The following is a 15,030-nucleotide window of genomic DNA, read 5'->3' on the forward strand; positions in this document are numbered from 1 at the left end:
CTAACCTAACCTAACCTAACCTAACCTAACCTAACCTAACCTAACCTAACCTAACCTAACCTAACCTAACCTAACCTAACCTAACCTAACCTAACCTTAAGGCCCCCGCCCTCACTGCATACTGACCATCAGGGCTGCTTGCTTCATCTGACCCCTCTTCGCACGCGTAGGTCTTCCCGGACTGGTTCGCAAACGGCACAGAGGCGTGGTGGGCCGATGCGCTGCGTAACTGGAGCGCGGCGGGCGTCGAGTACTCCGGTATATGGCTCGACATGAACGAGGCGAGCTCGTTTTGCGACGGTGCGTAGAGGCATGGCAACGGTGGAGGAGGGCGGGTATAGATGCAAACGGGGAGGAGAAAATCGTCAGTTGAAGCGAGGTTGGGAACAACCTCCGCCAACCCTTAGAAAAAGAACAGAGAACATGAGTACACATTTGACATAGCGGGTGCAGCAGAGGCATGAGCGAGCTGGATGTGCCCGAGGACATGGGCGGCACCTACAGTTACCAGGAGACATAGAACCCTTGTAACCTATACCCACCCGTAACCTCCCGCTCCGGCTCGTCTCGGGCTCAGGGTATACTAACGCAAAGCTCGCGTTGCCCCAGGAGGGCGAACCAGACCCGCATAAGCCGTGCGAGCTAGGTGCCGTTGAGGACGACAAGATCAAACGGAAACGGTGGCTGGACAAGCTCCTATGTGTGGCCGAGCTTGTACAGTGTAGGCGCGAAGTTGAAGTAGGCGGCGCGTTCGAGGCAGCGGTAGGCCTCGCCCTCATAGGCATCGCCCGCGGGGATCAAGAGCGTGAACAGGTGCGGGGGCCATACACGGATGCGGGGTGGGTGATATCGATAGTCGCTGCGGTTGCGGCACACTGGAGGGGAATAGCAAGGAGACCGATGGCCCATGCGTCGGCCATGCCCATGCGCTGCGGAGGAGAGGAGGGTCGAGGATGGACGAAGCCGCAGAGACAAGTACGCACATAGAGGAAGTTCTCGTCACCATGCTTGAGTCCGCACTCGAAGCAGTCGTTGACGCGGGCGGCATCGCCGAAGGTCTCGTAGCCGTAGCCTGCGCGGAATGTGTGCTCGCAGTCGTAGGAGGCGGAGCGGGGAGGAAACTGGGGGAGGACCCGGACGCGGCAAGGTTGGCGCGGCGGCAGTTGGCCTCTGTGACGTAGAGAGAGGGCGGGGTGTGCGGGAGCTGGCGATTGGTAAGCTAGACGATGAGCTGGATGGCGACGTGTGCGGGGTGGACGAGGCTCTGATCCGCAATGTTGACGGGACTCGGGAGCGGGGGCTCCGAGGCAATGGAGAGAGAGCGCAACGAGATGTCGAGGCGATCGACGAGGGAGAGGGCATCGTGGGCTCATGCGAGCTCGGAGGCGGCCGGCCAGCGGAGGTCTGGATTGTGGGGAGAGCAGCGGCAGGCGAGGCGACGGCAGAGAGGGACGCGGTTAACGAGAGCAGGCTGCCGTTCTGGGAGCTTTGGGCCTAGGTGAGGGAAGGTGGAGCGGGACTGATAGCGAGCGCGCTCATGGAGGAGGCGAGAGGGTTGCAACCGGTCATCGGACGTGCGGGCGGGAGGTAGGATGGATGGAAGGGCTGTGAATGGAGGTTGTGTCTGAAAGCCGGAGGACTTGCGCAAGGAGGTGTTCTAGAGCGATCAGGAGTCAGCGGAGTTGGAGGGAGGGGAAAGAAGAAAGGCTGCCGAGGCTGCATGTCTGGGGAAGGGACGTGCGGAAGGGATGTGCATGCGCAGGGTCGAGGAACGGGGCGCCGAGGAACGGGGCGCCGAGGAACGGGTGGACGGGAAGGATGAGGGCGAGAGGCACGCACCTTTGTACCGCTTGGCATGCTCATCGAGCGTGCGCCCATCGTCGTCGTCGTCGTCGTCCGTGCCCATCCCTCTTCCCAGCCCGTCTCTCTACCGCCGTCGCCGCCACCGTTTCTCTTCCATTTTCTCAGCCACGAGCCGATGAGGTTCAGTCGAGCACGGGACGGTCGACGAACGAGAGTTCGAGCGTGAGCGCTGTCGAGCGCGCGTGAGGGTCGAGAGGTCACATCAGCAAGAGGACGAGGTGAAGTGAGGATATGAGGATGCGGGGTCGAGCGTGTATGCGGTGTCGGCGATGATGCAGAATGAGGGAGGAGTGAGCGGAGGGGTGGACTAGAAGTCGGGCGTGCGTGCATGAGCTGGAGGAGTTGCGCGTAAGCAAATGTGGGTCGCAGGCAAGGGCGAATGCGTGAGCTCAAGAATTCCAGTGGGTCGAGGGCACTCGGCGGCGGGCAAGGGGCAGAAAGAAAGGATGAGAGAGGGAGGTACGGACCTCGGTAACACTCCTTCCTAGCTCACTCTCCGCCGTCAGCGGCTCCTCGGCCTCCTCTCGACGTGCTGTGATATTCGCGATGCTCTGTGCGCGTGCGCGGAGCGCAAGTGCAGCGGAAGCGGGGGGTTGGAGGTTCGGCGACGATGTAGGGACAGTGACTGTTGAGAGACGGCGGGGTCTCACCAGTGACGCTAGACGAGGGATGGAGAACGAGGGGATATCTTGCGTGGTGTCGAGGAGACGTGCGTGCGCGCATAGGCTTGGCGGCGGGAGCATACACGTCAACGGCCTAGGCGGTTGGGCACTGGGTGGGCGGTGGGCGTGGACTCAAGGAAACGAGGGGACGCGCGCACGCGGATTTGGGTCCCAAGCGAGGGCGGGGGCGTGCGCGCAGAGTGCGTCAAGCTCGGCGTGTGGGCACGAGGGCGGAATCGACGCTCGGGGGGTCGAGCGAGCGGGCGGGCGGGCATAGTGCCGGTTTTCAACAGTGCGAGTGTTTACGGAAAATTTGCAAGCTAAATCAAAAAAATACAGTACATAGAAAATCAAGGCAGCAGATAACAGGGCTTTTGAAGATGCAAGCTTTCTCGGGGCCGAGGTGGAGGCCCGTCGTCCGCTTGCATCACTCGTCCGCTTGCATCACTGAGAGTGCGAGGGAGGGAGAGCGCGAAGGAAATGGGTATCGAGATGTAAAAGGAACAAAAGGTAACTCACAATGAAAGGTTCGAAGTGCTGGTTTTGCGACCGATCGTCCCGTAGGAAGAAGAGGACGTGGACGATGGCCTGTCGGAAAATCTCAGGCTTGCAGGCTAGCAGAGGATGTCGACGTTGGCACGGACAGGGCGTGGGCGAGGGGTCGTAGAATTAGAAGGGTAGGGCAGACAGGTCAAATACGAGAAGTACGTGTGTGGACTGGAGTGAGAGACAACAACCTACCTCTATCCCTCGTCGATGGCCTCGTCCTCGAGTCCGTGCCCACTCTCCTCTCAGCTCGTCTCTCCACCACACTCGTTCCTCGTCCTCTGCCACCAGCTAGGTCTCATCTTCCTTGTTGACACTCAAACAGCTGCGATGCTCTGCGTGTTGACGGGCAGTGTGGGCGCGGGATTGTTGTCGGAGCAGATGCCGCCGCCGCGGAGACCATGGATGGTGGGTGTGGGAGTGGGATGTCCATTGACGAGGACGAGAAGGTGCAGGCGGAAAGAGAACGAGCAGTCGTGGTGTTGAAGGCGGAAGAGGTCCATCCAATTGATCGCTGGTGATGTGGGACCGCGGAAAACATCGCATGTTATGAGAGAAAGACTATGCGTACAGAACGGGTACATGTACTGAAAGCACCGAAAGCATCGAAAGCACTCAAACCAAAACAGACGCGGAACAGATATAGGAAACAAAACAAAGTCTACACTGCCCTATTGGATGGGCCAGCATAGCCCTGCGCCGCCAGCTGCTGTCGGAGGAAGGCAACCTCATCCTCTAACCTCCTTGCCCTCGCGTCGGCCTGTGCCCTCGCCGCTGCCTCCTCCCTTGCCCTCGCGTCGGCCTGTGCCCTCGCCGCTGCCTCCTCCCTCGCCCGTGCTTCCGCTGCCTGTAACCTCGCATTATTAGGACCAGTCCTCGCCTTTTCCACAACTTTCGTGAAATGGTGATTGTAACGTGGCAGAATGTAGTCCAGTGGTGGGTCTTTGGGCTGGATGGTGAAAATTGTGAGGAAGCGCCCGGCACGGAGAGGGTCACGGAGTGCGTGATCAACTGATCTGCCACCGAGGCGGGCGCAGAAGACGTCGTAGATGACGGCCGCATACCAGTAACATTGTCGCGAGACAACGTTGTAAATAGGCGAGTGCTCATACACCGCAACCGTATACGCGAGGTATGAATCGCGAGGAGACGTGAATGACCTGGATGAGTGCCTGCACATGTACGCCCAGGCAGCGACCTCGACGACTGCTCCGAGCGGACACTGTCTGCGGTACACTAGGATATGGGAGGCCGTCGCCACGAAACACCGTCATGCCTCGGGTGTCGGTGTTCGACGCGCGCCTGCAGCAACAGCTTCGCACGGTGAATATAGGGCGGTCTGTGCAGGCGCGACATGACATTCTCGCGAAGAGCCCGATCGAAAGCTCCCGCGCGGCTGCACACGCGATTCGAGAGGGAGAGCTGGAGCATGCGATAGAGCTGCTGGAGCATGGCCGGTCCGTCGTTTGGCAGCAGACGCTACGGCTTCGGCCGTCGACGGACAAGTTGCACCAGGTTTCACCTGCCCTCGCGGGTCGACTGTCCAAGACGATAGGTGAACTCGACGGCATGAATGTTGAACCATCTATCGACACAGTGCTGTGAGCGAACGCACGAAAATGCAGAGAACAAAGCTCACTGGCGCCAGGTGTGCGCCCTTCAGATTGGCGGCGGCGGCAGACGAGGCGTGTGCGGCGTCATCTTCCGTCGTCATTGCCATCGTGAACCCTGTCGATGCCTTCTGGACCAACTCTGAGGTGATGGGATAGTGCTTCAAGGACATGATCCTTGCATCGTTGCTTGCATGACGCACGTCCGAATCCGAATCATCCTGCGCCCAGGGCACGCGCGTGCGTGCTTTGGAAGCTGACTGGCGCTTGTCATCGAGCAGTGTCACGCCCTCGAATGAGCTCGCGTACCCACCGTCATCCTTGTTTGACTCGGCCGAGTGCGAACGCGATCGGCCTCGGGAGATTGTCGATCGTTTCCACCGATGGCGCTCGCCCGAGTCAGACGAGATGTTGCGTGGACTGGGGGGTGTGACGAGCCTGACACCGTGGCGCGCGTTCCCATTCACCTTGAGTTGGTGTTGCTGCAGCGTCGCGAGCCCGGCATCCTTCGTGACGGCGCCGTCAAACCCCTCCTCGGCAGCCCGCACGCGCACCTCCCAATCCTCACGCGCCCTACTGAGCGGTGGCTGCGAACCTGGTGTCGTCGTCGGGAGTGGTGATAGAGACGGAAGCATCGAGGCGGCAGCGTGGCCGCGTCGAGACGGTAGGGTCGAGGCGGCGTCGTCAAGTCGGTGTCGTCGAGTCGGTGTCGTCGAGTCGGCGTCGTCCGAGGCGGCAACTGCGAGCCTGATGTCGTCACTAGCACCGGCCGGTGCGCGAGGATGCGGATGCAGATGGGGCAGCTGCTGCCTGGTCGAGGAGGGCGGCACGGAGGAGGGCGGTGCGGAGGAGGGCGGTGCGGAGGAGGGCGGTGCTCATGGCGGATATGGGCTTGGAGTGGTCCTGCACGGTGCAGTCTCGGCCGCCGGCGCTGGGCATGGTGCGCCACAACTCAGAGGAGCGGCGTCAGCTGGAGGAAGCGGTGGTGGTGGTGGTGTGGGTGGTGGTGGTGGCGACAGCAGAGGAGGCGGAGGAGGTAGAGGGAAGGTGGAGGAGGCGGAGGACGTGTCGGGGTGGTGGACGGCGGTGGTCTCGAGCTGGAGCGAGCAGGCGAGCGCGGCGTCGAGCGGGAGATGCGGGTCAGTCGAGCGTGGGTCCGGGCAACGCATGCGATGCGCGAGGCGATGTGGACGATGCGGGCGAGCCGGCCGGTGGGCCAGTGGGCATGAGATCGTGCGAGGAGAGCGGGGAGGGCAGTACAGCGAGCGATGGGGTCGAGAGGGCCGGACGGGAGAGCGGGTCGGACGGGAGAGCGGGTCGGATGTGGGAGAGGTTGAGCGGACGAGAGGAGGGGGCGGGTAGAGTCGAGGGGTAGATTGTTGAAGGCGACATGGAGAGTCAGGTAGAAGGCGGGAGGTGTACGCGTACGGGGGAGGAACTGGGGCGAGTGACGACGTACCTTTGTAGATGTCCTCGTCGACCGTTTCCTTCCCTCTTCTGTGCTCCTCCTCGTCCTCCTCTTCGTTGTCGTGGTTGTCCGCGTCGTCGAGCCGCGCGAGTACGCAGGTGCTGGTGGAGCGGGACGCCATCGCCGTGGAAACCGTGCAGCACGCCAAACGAGACAGTTATTGGCGCAGGCGTGGGGTCGAAGGGATGCGTGTGCAAGGGGCTGAGGGAACGAGTGAGGGGTTGAGGCGGACGAGCGGGAGCTGGAGAGTCACGAGCTTAATTAAGTGGTCGCGTGCGCGCGACGCGAAGTTGAGTCCTTCGCACCCGTCTCTAACTCAACTCTGTCCGTGCGCAAACCTCAACCTTCGTCCCCTCGCCCTCGCCTCGACACCATGCATACCCACCACCCACTTCCTTCGCCTTCGTCCTCCCATCCTCCCGGCCCGATGCACACGCGTCCACTCGGCCACAACAACTCCTTCGACTGTTCCCTCACGCGCCCCTGCCGCCGCCACACCCGTGCTTCGCCCTTGCGCACAGCGTGTCGCAATCGTCACGCTACCCGTGCTTCAGCGCGTCGACGGCGAGGGTGAGGAGCATTGTCAATGAGAAGAGAAGGTGCGAAGAGGAATGCCATAAAAAATGTCCGTATCACTTACTTTCGATAGCCCTCCCCCAGCCCTAGTCCTGCCCCTCCCTGCCCGGCCCTGCCTGTCCCGCGCACCTGCGCACACCCGGAAGCGGCTCCTCGCGCCGCGTCTCTTCCCCTGCTCTCTCCTAGGAGGCGAGGGAACGACCACGCTCCCCGGTACCCTACCGCCCGACGCCTTGTTCTCCAAACACGCCCACTCGACGCTGCGCACCGCCGCGCACGCATCGCACGAGCGCACCCTGTCCTCCGCCTCCGGCTACGCGCACCACCATGTGGCCGGCGCTGCCAAGAGCACCACCTCGCCCACGAAGCAGCGCTACGTCGCGGACGCGCACGGCCTCGAGATCGTCAAGAAGATCCGGCAGGGCGAGGTCGAGCTGCACGATCGCACCATCGTCCTGTGCGACATCAAAATCAACGTCCGTCCAGCTCGCTTTGCGAAGCTGAGGGCCATCAAGGACACGAAGAAGCCAGGCAAAGCCCCCACCGCGATCCCTGCTGTCTCAGGTTTAAAACGCCTCCGCGGCCGACATCGTGGCGGCGCAGGGGAAAGAGGCGGCGGTGAGCGGGGGCGTAGGCGTGGACGAGGACAGAGACAGGGTCGAGAAGGGAAAGGTTAGTCCCTCGAGGATCTGTAGATAGTAGAAGTAGAGGAAAAGAGAAGGAAACATCATGTATCAGTACATGCCCTCGGCGATGCAGAGGCCCATCGTCCGTTTGCAGAGCCGAGTGCGAGAAATAAAGGGTACAATAAGATATAATAAGAACATACTCACAGCGCAGGCATCTGTAAGGTTAATGCTCGTAGGCTGTCTCATTCATGTAGAGTCGAGTTTGTGCAGGTTTCGTGCTTGTTGGCACGGCGGAATCCTGATACGCGGCTGACATGACGAGCCTCTCCAGCCGCAGCGAGGCTCGTCATGTCAGCCGCGTATCGGGACTCATCCCTGTCAATACGCGGCTGACATGACGAGCCTCTCCAGCCGCGGACAGGCTCGTCATGTCAGTGGTGTATCAAGACTCAGCCAAGCTGATACGCGGCTGACATGACGAGCCTCTCCAGCCGCAGCGAGGCTCGTCATGTCAGCCGCGTATCAAGACTCAGCCAAGCTGATACGCGCCTGACATGACGAGCCTCTCCAGCCGCAGCGAGGCTCGTCATGTCAGCCGCGTATCGGGACTCATCCCTGTCAATACGCGGCTGACATGACAAGCCTCTCCAGCCGCAGTGAGGCTCGTCATGTCAGCCACGTATCAGGACTCAGCCCTGCCAATACACGGCTGACATGACGAGCCTCTCCAGCCGCGGACAGGCTCGTCATGTCAGCCGTGTATATTGGCATGGGTGGCTTCTTCACCTCTTAATGGCCTCTTTAGCCCTGCCATACCCCTGTCCTACCCTGAACCTTCTAGCTTTTCAGGTTAGAATGGGATCGTGTATAAAGAGATTAGATAGGGATGTATCACGAAATTCTGTGATCATGAAACCTTGATAAAAGAGCAAGCCGCTTGAGTCCCAGGCAATGTGACCGTCGTCTAAGAATTCAAAGCTCTCATCAAGGTAATCATTGACGTCGAACAGAACAGGATTAGGACGCATTCCAGTCTCATGTAGTGTTATGCGAGGCACTATTGCAATTTGAATCCAACCGTCGTGATTATTGCGCGCCGCAAAGCCGATATCGCCGTTATAGATAGAGCGTGGATCGTTTACACGAATGAAGGAGAGCACGGAGATGGAATGAGAGGGAGGGAGTGAAATTAGGGACGCGAGGCACTCATCCAGAGGGACGATACGAGGAACCTCGTTGTTAATTACACCAGGATAGAGGGGACACAAGTCTGATGCGCGAAAAAGGGAATTGAGTGCTTGCGAGAAGGAGAGCGCCTCGATATACACGAGGCCTGAACGCGAAGGCAAAGCAAAGGCGGATAACAAGTCAGGTCCTCCGCTGCGCTCGAAAATCGACAAGACAATGTCCGTTTCATAGCCGGCCTGCGAGTCGTTGAACCGTTGGATTGTGACATGGTAATCAGGAACCAAATACTTACCTTCACTTTGCAAACCCAGAGAGGAGAGTCTTCGTCGGTTGGCTGAAGGAATAGATGCATTGCATCCGACAAACCAGGATGCGAATCCAGCGTGTTCGAGGCACGGTAACGACTGATGACATCCTGCACCAATTCCTCCGCAGACGGTGAATGCGAGTCTGCAAAAATTGGTATGAACCAGGAGTATATAACTAATGGCAGAGACTTACCCTCTGTGGATACCCATTTGGGTGTGTCGCGCGCGGCATCTCCATCCTCGATGTCCTCATCAGACGCACCGTCATCTAGATGACCTTCCTCTTCATCTTCCTCTTCGGTTAAGCCATCGGACTCTTCATCGTCACCTTCAGCGGCCGAGATGTCAAGAAACCGCGAGACCTTTCAAGATAGAGCTTAAGTACCTAAGTCCACATAGATGCCTGACCCAACTTACTGACAACAACTTTCTTTTCTTAAGAGGAGGCATTCGTGTGCTTTCAGTTTGTTGTTCAACGTATCGTACGACTAACTACTATACAACGATAATCTAACGGTCAAGAAATGGACATGTACTAAGGGGATGGATGTGGAACGAGAGAGAGACGCGTGAGACAGACGCGTGAGATATAAGAATCACGAGACTTTAGGGTGAGTTTGTCACCCAAATAAGGCAAGTCCAACCATTTACGAGCTGTGGCTGAGGCATGGCTGAGATGTCCCGAAAGGGCAGGTTACTTAGCTACTCGCTGTGGCTGAGACAACCTGAAAAGGAAGGTAGCTTAAGTGCGCGCCCCCCAGGCATCTTGAACGACCCTATTGAGTCATTGTATACGAAGCATAAGCCATGAAATGGCTGAGATTGTAGTTACATGTTTGCCTCACTAAAAAATACATCAATCGATTATTTTTGTCGTGCCCTTTTCACTGTAACATCACTGACGGTACTCTTGTAAACGAGCAGAAACGTGAGTATGAGGGAGAAGCCATACTGTTGTGTAGCATCGGAATGGCCTCTTTTACCTCCGACGTCGTTCCCGTCGCTGGACAGAACCTGGTTTGAATTTAAGCTAACATTACGAGACTGCGGCGGTGTTGGAAGTGATTTATGGTTAGTGTTTGAAGCCCGGAGTTTTGCGCGCAAGTCGACAAAGCGGATAGCAGGAAGAGGAGGCTGGGGGGCGATCGCCTTATGCGTCGGTGCGTGCGAGATGGACTGCGTCGGTGCAATGACCATCAAGGCATTCGCGACACGAATGTGTCCATGATTATCCACTAGATAAAGTGTGAGCCTGTCCGGTTGCTTTTGGAGACAACACTAACCTCCAACAGAATAATTATCAGCAGTGAGCCGGCATTGAGCACGAATGCAGTCGAAAATGTATCGAGCAACGACAACCTGAAAAAACTGTAAGTCAATAAATAGAAATACAAGATAGTAACCTACCCGAGGTGTCTTGTCGTACCATCTGGTATGTTATCGAGCAGCTAAGTCGCTTCATTTGATAAGAGGGATCAGTTACATACCTGGTTACAAAGTCAATGTCTCGCATTGAACTGCATACAAAGATGTCGGCCGGCATCAAGGCGTCAACGGCAGATCCGCCCTCGTACACTGCACCAGAGTTGAGTACAGAAAATGGATAACCCGACATCCTTACCATATTCTTCAATGAGTTCATGATCGACGTTCTTACTAAATAACGCGCCTGACTGTCCTTGAGCACGAGAGCGTAGATGGAGGAGAGAACCTACGAATGCCGTGGAAAATGAGGGGAGACATGTAGTTGCGAGAGGAGATAGACGAGCGACAAAGCAAAGATCAACCTGACGCGTGACATCAGATGACACGCAAAACGAGGACCTTCTCTACATGTTCAGAGGCACTTAGGTTGACTTATTTAACTCGCAAGCTTTACTTAAGAGATATAGAACAGCTAGACCAGATTTTATACAACGAAGAAGCAAAACAGAGGTAGATGAGAAGGTAAGTATAGTGGGGTGCCGCCGGCAAAGCCGGCGGCGGCGCGCTGTGTGTGGGGCAGGCTTTCGCACCTCACTGCCAAAATGTGCCTCGCGGCACATTTTGGCAGTGAGGTGCGAAAGCCTGCCCCACACAGCGCGCCGTCATTTTTACACTCTGCGCACTCAGTCTGCTGGAAAGTGGTCAACCGTGGGCATCCCTGACGTGCCACGCGGCGTGAAAGTGCCACGGAGGGCTGGCGGAAGGGTCGTCGTCGGAGACAGTACGAAGGTGAGGGGGGTGGTAGTGGCTGGTGTCCCCAGTGAAGCCAGCAGCGGCGCGCTGTGTAAGGCAGCGTGTCGCGCGGCACATTTGGGGTGTGATGCGCGACACGGTGCCCTACACAGCGCGCCGCTATTTTTCAAGCCAAATTCATGTCGCTTTAACGGGGGGATTCTCTGACACATAATTGAGCCACGCACCCTACGCAACTCATCCGCTGAGGAGCGCTCAACATCGAGCAGCACTTTCACGCTGCGTGGCGCGACTGGTTGCCCTGGACAGCGCGCCGCCGATTCTCGTCCTGGTTAGCCCTGCAACGAGATGTCGACATCGAGGTGCTCCAGCATTGTTTCAATCGAGTTGTGGGTGGATGGAGAAGTGGGATGATCCACAGGGCTAAGCGTGGTGGAGGACTGGGAAGGCGAAGGGTATGAGCGCGGAGGTGTGGGAGCGCGCGAGAGGCGAATTTGGGCCTCTTGCCGTGGTGCAACAGGTGGCGGTCGAGCGCACTGGGTGGCGGGTGTGCGTGGCATCGAGGGCGGGAGTGCGAACAGTCGAGGGTACGCAAGTCGAGGGAGGGGCGGGCGGATGGGAGGAATAGTCGGTCCACACATGCGAGGAGGAACCAGGGGGCTGAGGAGACGAATGCGTGGGGGTTCGAGGCGTGGATGTCGAGGGAGGTGCAGGCGGAAAGGGCGATAACAGGAGGTACGTACCGTCGTACCGCTCTGCCTGCTCGATGAGCGTGTGTCCGTCACCATCGTCTCGTCGCTCCACCCTCGTCTCTCGACAGCCGCTGTCCCTCCTCTGCCTCTATAACCATCTGCTCCTTGTTCTTCTCTTCAATGTGCTCAACCTAAGTGATAAGATAGTCGCTTTGCTCCACGCGTCATGAGACAGGGTGGGCGCAGAGCAGTCGTTTAAAGAGGACGGCGCCGACACGGATGTCGTGGATGTTGACAAGAAAAGAGAAAGCCATGGAGATGGAAGAGGGTGTGGAAATAGCGTGGAGTGGGTGCCCGGAGTATTGCAGCTGCAAACTGTAAGAAAAAATACTATCAGCAGTGCGCACTTTCTCTGAGCATCTGTTGTCTGCTGGCGTCGTCGAGAGCATGCAGAGGAAGGGTTCAGAAGAAGAAAAAGCTCACTAATGAAGTCTAAAATGTCCTGAAAGAGCAAGGAGACCTCGGCTGAGGAAGCGTGTTGCGCTCGATGTTCAAAGGTGCGGGGAGGGTCGACGCGACGCGACGTGGCGGCGTGCTTGATCACGAGACGTTGGAGGGCACTGTGTGCCGACACAGTCGGAGGGAAAACTCCGACTGTGTCCGACACAGTCGGACTGTGTGCCGACACAGTCGGAGGGAAAACTTGGACTGTGTCCGACACAGTCGGACTGTGTGCCGACACAGTCGGACTGTGTGGCGCGACAATCATCGGACTGTGTGCGGCACGGCCGGACTGTGTGGCGCAGATTCACCGCCAAATCTCGGACTGTCACCGAGAATCCGGACTGTGTGGCGCTGAACCAGCGCCAAAATCCGGACTGTGTGCGGTCTCGGCCGGACTGTGTGGCGCAGCAGAGAGACTGTGCGTGGAGTGACAACAGTGTGACAACTGTGCGCCCGCAATCTCCCGACTGTGTGCCGCCCTTTCCCGATGCTGACTAAACTGTGTCTCCGGGTTGCAAAATACCCTCAACATCACAAACAATTACATATCTCTCGATCCCCTCATCCAAATAATAAAATTAGGGTATAATATGAAAGGTAGTGTATGTAGGAGCATTTTATTAGTTTTGCAATGGAAATAAAAGGACAATTGTGGACTGGAGACTCGGTTTTTTGAGGTTTTCCCTCAATTCTGTATTCTGCCTATAACATCTTCAGTACTCCATGTCTACTAATGAAAATATTAGGGTACCGTGACGAATACATTTTAAGCCTATTGAATCAGACAGAATTGCGTGCAACCTCCGATTTGGTTCCCAAAACCCAGACTGTGCTTCACACAGTCTGGTTTTAGGGGGTAGACTGTTTAAATCCATATCTATTGAACCCCTCATTCAATCTCACTGCTTCTGGGCCTCAAAGTTGAAGCAGGGTATGAAGATTACAGAAAGGATTTTTTCATATTTATATTTACATTTAATTGGCAACACAGTAGTTTCGGATATCGGTGGACTCAAAAGTGTCGGTAATAGTACTAGGGTGCACATTCGCATCCGCGTGGTGAAGAATCCTTAGAGAGGTCTTAGGATCGTGTCCAATTGAAAGAGACCTGTGTTGGAACTAACCGATGTGTCGGCAGGGCGCACTGGAGACGGAAAGAATACTTGAGGACTAGTGCAGATAGAAGAGTAGCTGTCGAAGGCTGTCGATCAGCGCTTTTGACCACCCCGTCTTCAATGACAAGGATCAGCTTGTGGCTGTTCGGGTAGCCCGTCGTCACGAGTGAGTCATGCGTTGTGAATAGGTCCTTGACGGAAGCGGAGTACGCCATGATGAGGCAGATCATGTGCGCGAGCGGGTGGTCAAATGGCTCGAAGTCAGGCGCGGGCTGGGGCACGACATTGCGTGGGGAGAACGGACAGGGTTGTCCATGAAGCCGTGCGGGTCATTGAGCAAAGTTGAGCTCCGCGACGTGCAATGTCGCTTCCTTCCCTGTTAATTGCATTCGTCTCTTGTCTATGAAAACGGCATTCTCCTTTCAGCTTCCGCTTCGTTCTCCGTGCTGTCATTGCAACCCGCCTCATACTCCTTGCGGTGCTTCTGTAGTAGCGAATAAGGCCAGTCGTCTGCACACGATAGTTGTCGGCTCACAGCAGACAAGGAGCTCTGACAGTGGATGCAGTGCTGCAAAAATAATGACACACCGAGCTGTCGTGGCCCTTGACGTCTGCAGGTTTCTCCGGCTGTGCTAAAATGATCTTCGCGAGCACCTTGCCGAGCTCGATGCCCATCTTGCACATATGCACCCACCCATCGAAGGAAGCACATACTAAACGAGTTGATGCCCCAGATGATGCCCTGTGTGCAGATCTTGGACTCGTAGAGAACGATGAGCTAGCGTCGCGGGCCTGAGTAGCGGGAAGAAGATGCTGTTGCTCGGTCGGTTGCCCTCGACAACCTTACTCTTCATAAGCGCCTCGTTCGCTCCCGAGCCTACCTCCTAAGACAGTCAGCGTTCGTCAGCACCGCCGAAAAAACACATGCAAATCCTCAGAAAGTAGACAGAGGGCGAGGCGTACCCGGCAGACCTGCTCCTCGGTCTTGCCGAACACCAGCGCCTTGGACTGCACGAAGTAGTTACTGAGCAGGATGCGGCGGTGCAGGGAGCCACGGAGCGGATTGTGCGACATCCCAGGGGCTAGAAAGTCTGCCGGGACAATATTTGTACCCTGGTGCAGCAGCTGGTAGAATGAGTGCTGCCCATTCGTGCTGGCCACGCTCCAAATAACCAGCTGCAGCACACGTAGCACAATCAGTCTTAACAGGGGATAGTGTATAAAGAGAACAGAGACGCACGATGGTCTGATAGTCAACACGCTTGCTGCCCTTGGTGATGACCTTACCGCTAGACTTCATGTCGCAAGAATGTAAGTAGTCTGCACATTTGTGCGTGTGCTGGTCGTACGGAGCCGCGCATACGTCTGTGCGCCTGCAAGCACACACACGGTTCAACCACAAGAAAAGTAAGGGAATGCCGGAGCGCGCGCGCTGTAAAAGTACAAATTGTTGTACCAGAGCCCAATGACAGCGAGGAGCACGGGCAGGTTCTTTTCGAGTGGTGCGGTGAGGAAGTGAGCGTCTATGTCGTGCGCGCCGCAAAGGCGAGCCTCATAGTGTTCATACCCGATCACAAGCGTGATCGAGAGGCCGATCGCGCTCCAGAAGCTATAGCAGCCGCCAACCCAGTCCCAGAAGCCGAACATGTTCTCCTTTGCAATATCGAACACATTGACCACCTTCTCCTTCG

General features: G+C 57.1%; 12 protein-coding genes across 12 annotated transcripts; 1 reads left to right on the forward strand and 11 right to left on the reverse strand.

Annotated features, from left to right (window-relative positions):
- Positions 1 to 85: 85 nt before the first annotated feature.
- HETIRDRAFT_436981 (uncharacterized protein) lies at positions 86 to 1,051 on the reverse strand (the record flags this gene model as incomplete). The annotated part of the gene is made up of 2 exons (XM_009554240.1): positions 503 to 1,051; positions 86 to 402 (listed from the first exon to the last, which is right to left on the reverse strand). Exons 1-2 carry the CDS (start codon positions 783 to 785, stop codon positions 86 to 88), a joined length of 600 nt encoding a protein of 199 aa, XP_009552535.1. The 5' UTR covers positions 786 to 1,051.
- Positions 1,052 to 1,494: 443 nt separating this feature from the next.
- On the reverse strand, positions 1,495 to 1,857 carry HETIRDRAFT_330653 (uncharacterized protein; the record flags this gene model as incomplete). Its single annotated transcript, XM_009554241.1, has 1 exon — positions 1,495 to 1,857. One exon carries the CDS (start codon positions 1,855 to 1,857, stop codon positions 1,495 to 1,497), a length of 363 nt encoding a protein of 120 aa, XP_009552536.1.
- A 495-nt stretch (positions 1,858 to 2,352) lies between these two features.
- HETIRDRAFT_109322 (uncharacterized protein) lies at positions 2,353 to 2,800 on the reverse strand (the record flags this gene model as incomplete). The annotated part of the gene is made up of 2 exons (XM_009554242.1): positions 2,353 to 2,619; positions 2,684 to 2,800. 2 exons carry the CDS (start codon positions 2,798 to 2,800, stop codon positions 2,353 to 2,355), a joined length of 384 nt encoding a protein of 127 aa, XP_009552537.1.
- A 795-nt stretch (positions 2,801 to 3,595) lies between these two features.
- Positions 3,596 to 4,395, reverse strand: HETIRDRAFT_481764 (uncharacterized protein). The gene has a single exon (XM_009554243.1). The coding sequence runs from the start codon at positions 4,249 to 4,251 to the stop codon at positions 3,733 to 3,735; it is 519 nt and encodes a 172-aa protein (XP_009552538.1). The 5' UTR covers positions 4,252 to 4,395; the 3' UTR covers positions 3,596 to 3,732.
- Positions 4,396 to 4,707: 312 nt separating this feature from the next.
- HETIRDRAFT_220733 (uncharacterized protein) lies at positions 4,708 to 5,262 on the reverse strand (the record flags this gene model as incomplete). Its single annotated transcript, XM_009554244.1, has 1 exon — positions 4,708 to 5,262. A coding segment is annotated over one exon (555 nt), but the record flags the coding sequence as incomplete, so codon positions are not given.
- Positions 5,263 to 5,556: 294 nt separating this feature from the next.
- On the reverse strand, positions 5,557 to 6,270 carry HETIRDRAFT_422837 (uncharacterized protein; the record flags this gene model as incomplete). The annotated part of the gene is made up of 1 exon (XM_009554245.1): positions 5,557 to 6,270. The coding sequence occupies one exon, from the start codon at positions 6,268 to 6,270 to the stop codon at positions 5,557 to 5,559; it is 714 nt and encodes a 237-aa protein (XP_009552540.1).
- Positions 6,271 to 6,392: 122 nt separating this feature from the next.
- On the forward strand, positions 6,393 to 6,977 carry HETIRDRAFT_149314 (uncharacterized protein; the record flags this gene model as incomplete). The annotated part of the gene is made up of 2 exons (XM_009554246.1): positions 6,393 to 6,702; positions 6,799 to 6,977. Coding segments are annotated over 2 exons (488 nt in total), but the record flags the coding sequence as incomplete, so codon positions are not given.
- Positions 6,978 to 8,199: 1,222 nt separating this feature from the next.
- On the reverse strand, positions 8,200 to 9,300 carry HETIRDRAFT_422839 (uncharacterized protein; the record flags this gene model as incomplete). Its single annotated transcript, XM_009554247.1, has 4 exons — positions 8,200 to 8,778; positions 8,835 to 8,992; positions 9,044 to 9,212; positions 9,268 to 9,300. The coding sequence occupies 4 exons, from the start codon at positions 9,298 to 9,300 to the stop codon at positions 8,200 to 8,202; spliced, it is 939 nt and encodes a 312-aa protein (XP_009552542.1).
- A 414-nt stretch (positions 9,301 to 9,714) lies between these two features.
- HETIRDRAFT_330672 (uncharacterized protein) lies at positions 9,715 to 10,465 on the reverse strand (the record flags this gene model as incomplete). The annotated part of the gene is made up of 4 exons (XM_009554248.1): positions 9,715 to 10,085; positions 10,134 to 10,209; positions 10,258 to 10,279; positions 10,338 to 10,465. 4 exons carry the CDS (start codon positions 10,463 to 10,465, stop codon positions 9,715 to 9,717), a joined length of 597 nt encoding a protein of 198 aa, XP_009552543.1.
- A 917-nt stretch (positions 10,466 to 11,382) lies between these two features.
- HETIRDRAFT_390660 (uncharacterized protein) lies at positions 11,383 to 12,261 on the reverse strand (the record flags this gene model as incomplete). Its single annotated transcript, XM_009554249.1, has 2 exons — positions 12,204 to 12,261; positions 11,383 to 12,095 (listed from the first exon to the last, which is right to left on the reverse strand). A coding segment is annotated over exon 2 (432 nt), but the record flags the coding sequence as incomplete, so codon positions are not given.
- A 900-nt stretch (positions 12,262 to 13,161) lies between these two features.
- HETIRDRAFT_442418 (uncharacterized protein) lies at positions 13,162 to 13,993 on the reverse strand. Its single transcript, XM_009554251.1, has one exon. It carries the CDS (start codon positions 13,567 to 13,569, stop codon positions 13,306 to 13,308), a length of 264 nt encoding a protein of 87 aa, XP_009552546.1. The 5' UTR covers positions 13,570 to 13,993; the 3' UTR covers positions 13,162 to 13,305.
- On the reverse strand, positions 13,162 to 14,986 carry HETIRDRAFT_157649 (uncharacterized protein; the record flags this gene model as incomplete). The annotated part of the gene is made up of 5 exons (XM_009554250.1): positions 13,162 to 13,849; positions 14,112 to 14,216; positions 14,287 to 14,515; positions 14,580 to 14,712; positions 14,784 to 14,986. 5 exons carry the CDS (start codon positions 14,984 to 14,986, stop codon positions 13,740 to 13,742), a joined length of 780 nt encoding a protein of 259 aa, XP_009552545.1. The 3' UTR covers positions 13,162 to 13,739.
- Positions 14,987 to 15,030: the final 44 nt, after the last annotated feature.

This window comes from Heterobasidion irregulare, assembly GCF_000320585.1.
Source record: "Heterobasidion irregulare TC 32-1 unplaced genomic scaffold scaffold_13, whole genome shotgun sequence".
Lineage (NCBI taxonomy): Eukaryota > Fungi > Basidiomycota > Agaricomycetes > Russulales > Bondarzewiaceae > Heterobasidion > Heterobasidion irregulare.

Coding starts and splice junctions, on each gene's coding strand:
- HETIRDRAFT_481764 (XM_009554243.1), bottom strand. CDS start 4,251: ATGTGCAGGCACTCATCCAGGTCATTCACGTCTCCTCGCGATTCATAC.
- HETIRDRAFT_442418 (XM_009554251.1), bottom strand. CDS start 13,569: ATGATCTGCCTCATCATGGCGTACTCCGCTTCCGTCAAGGACCTATTC.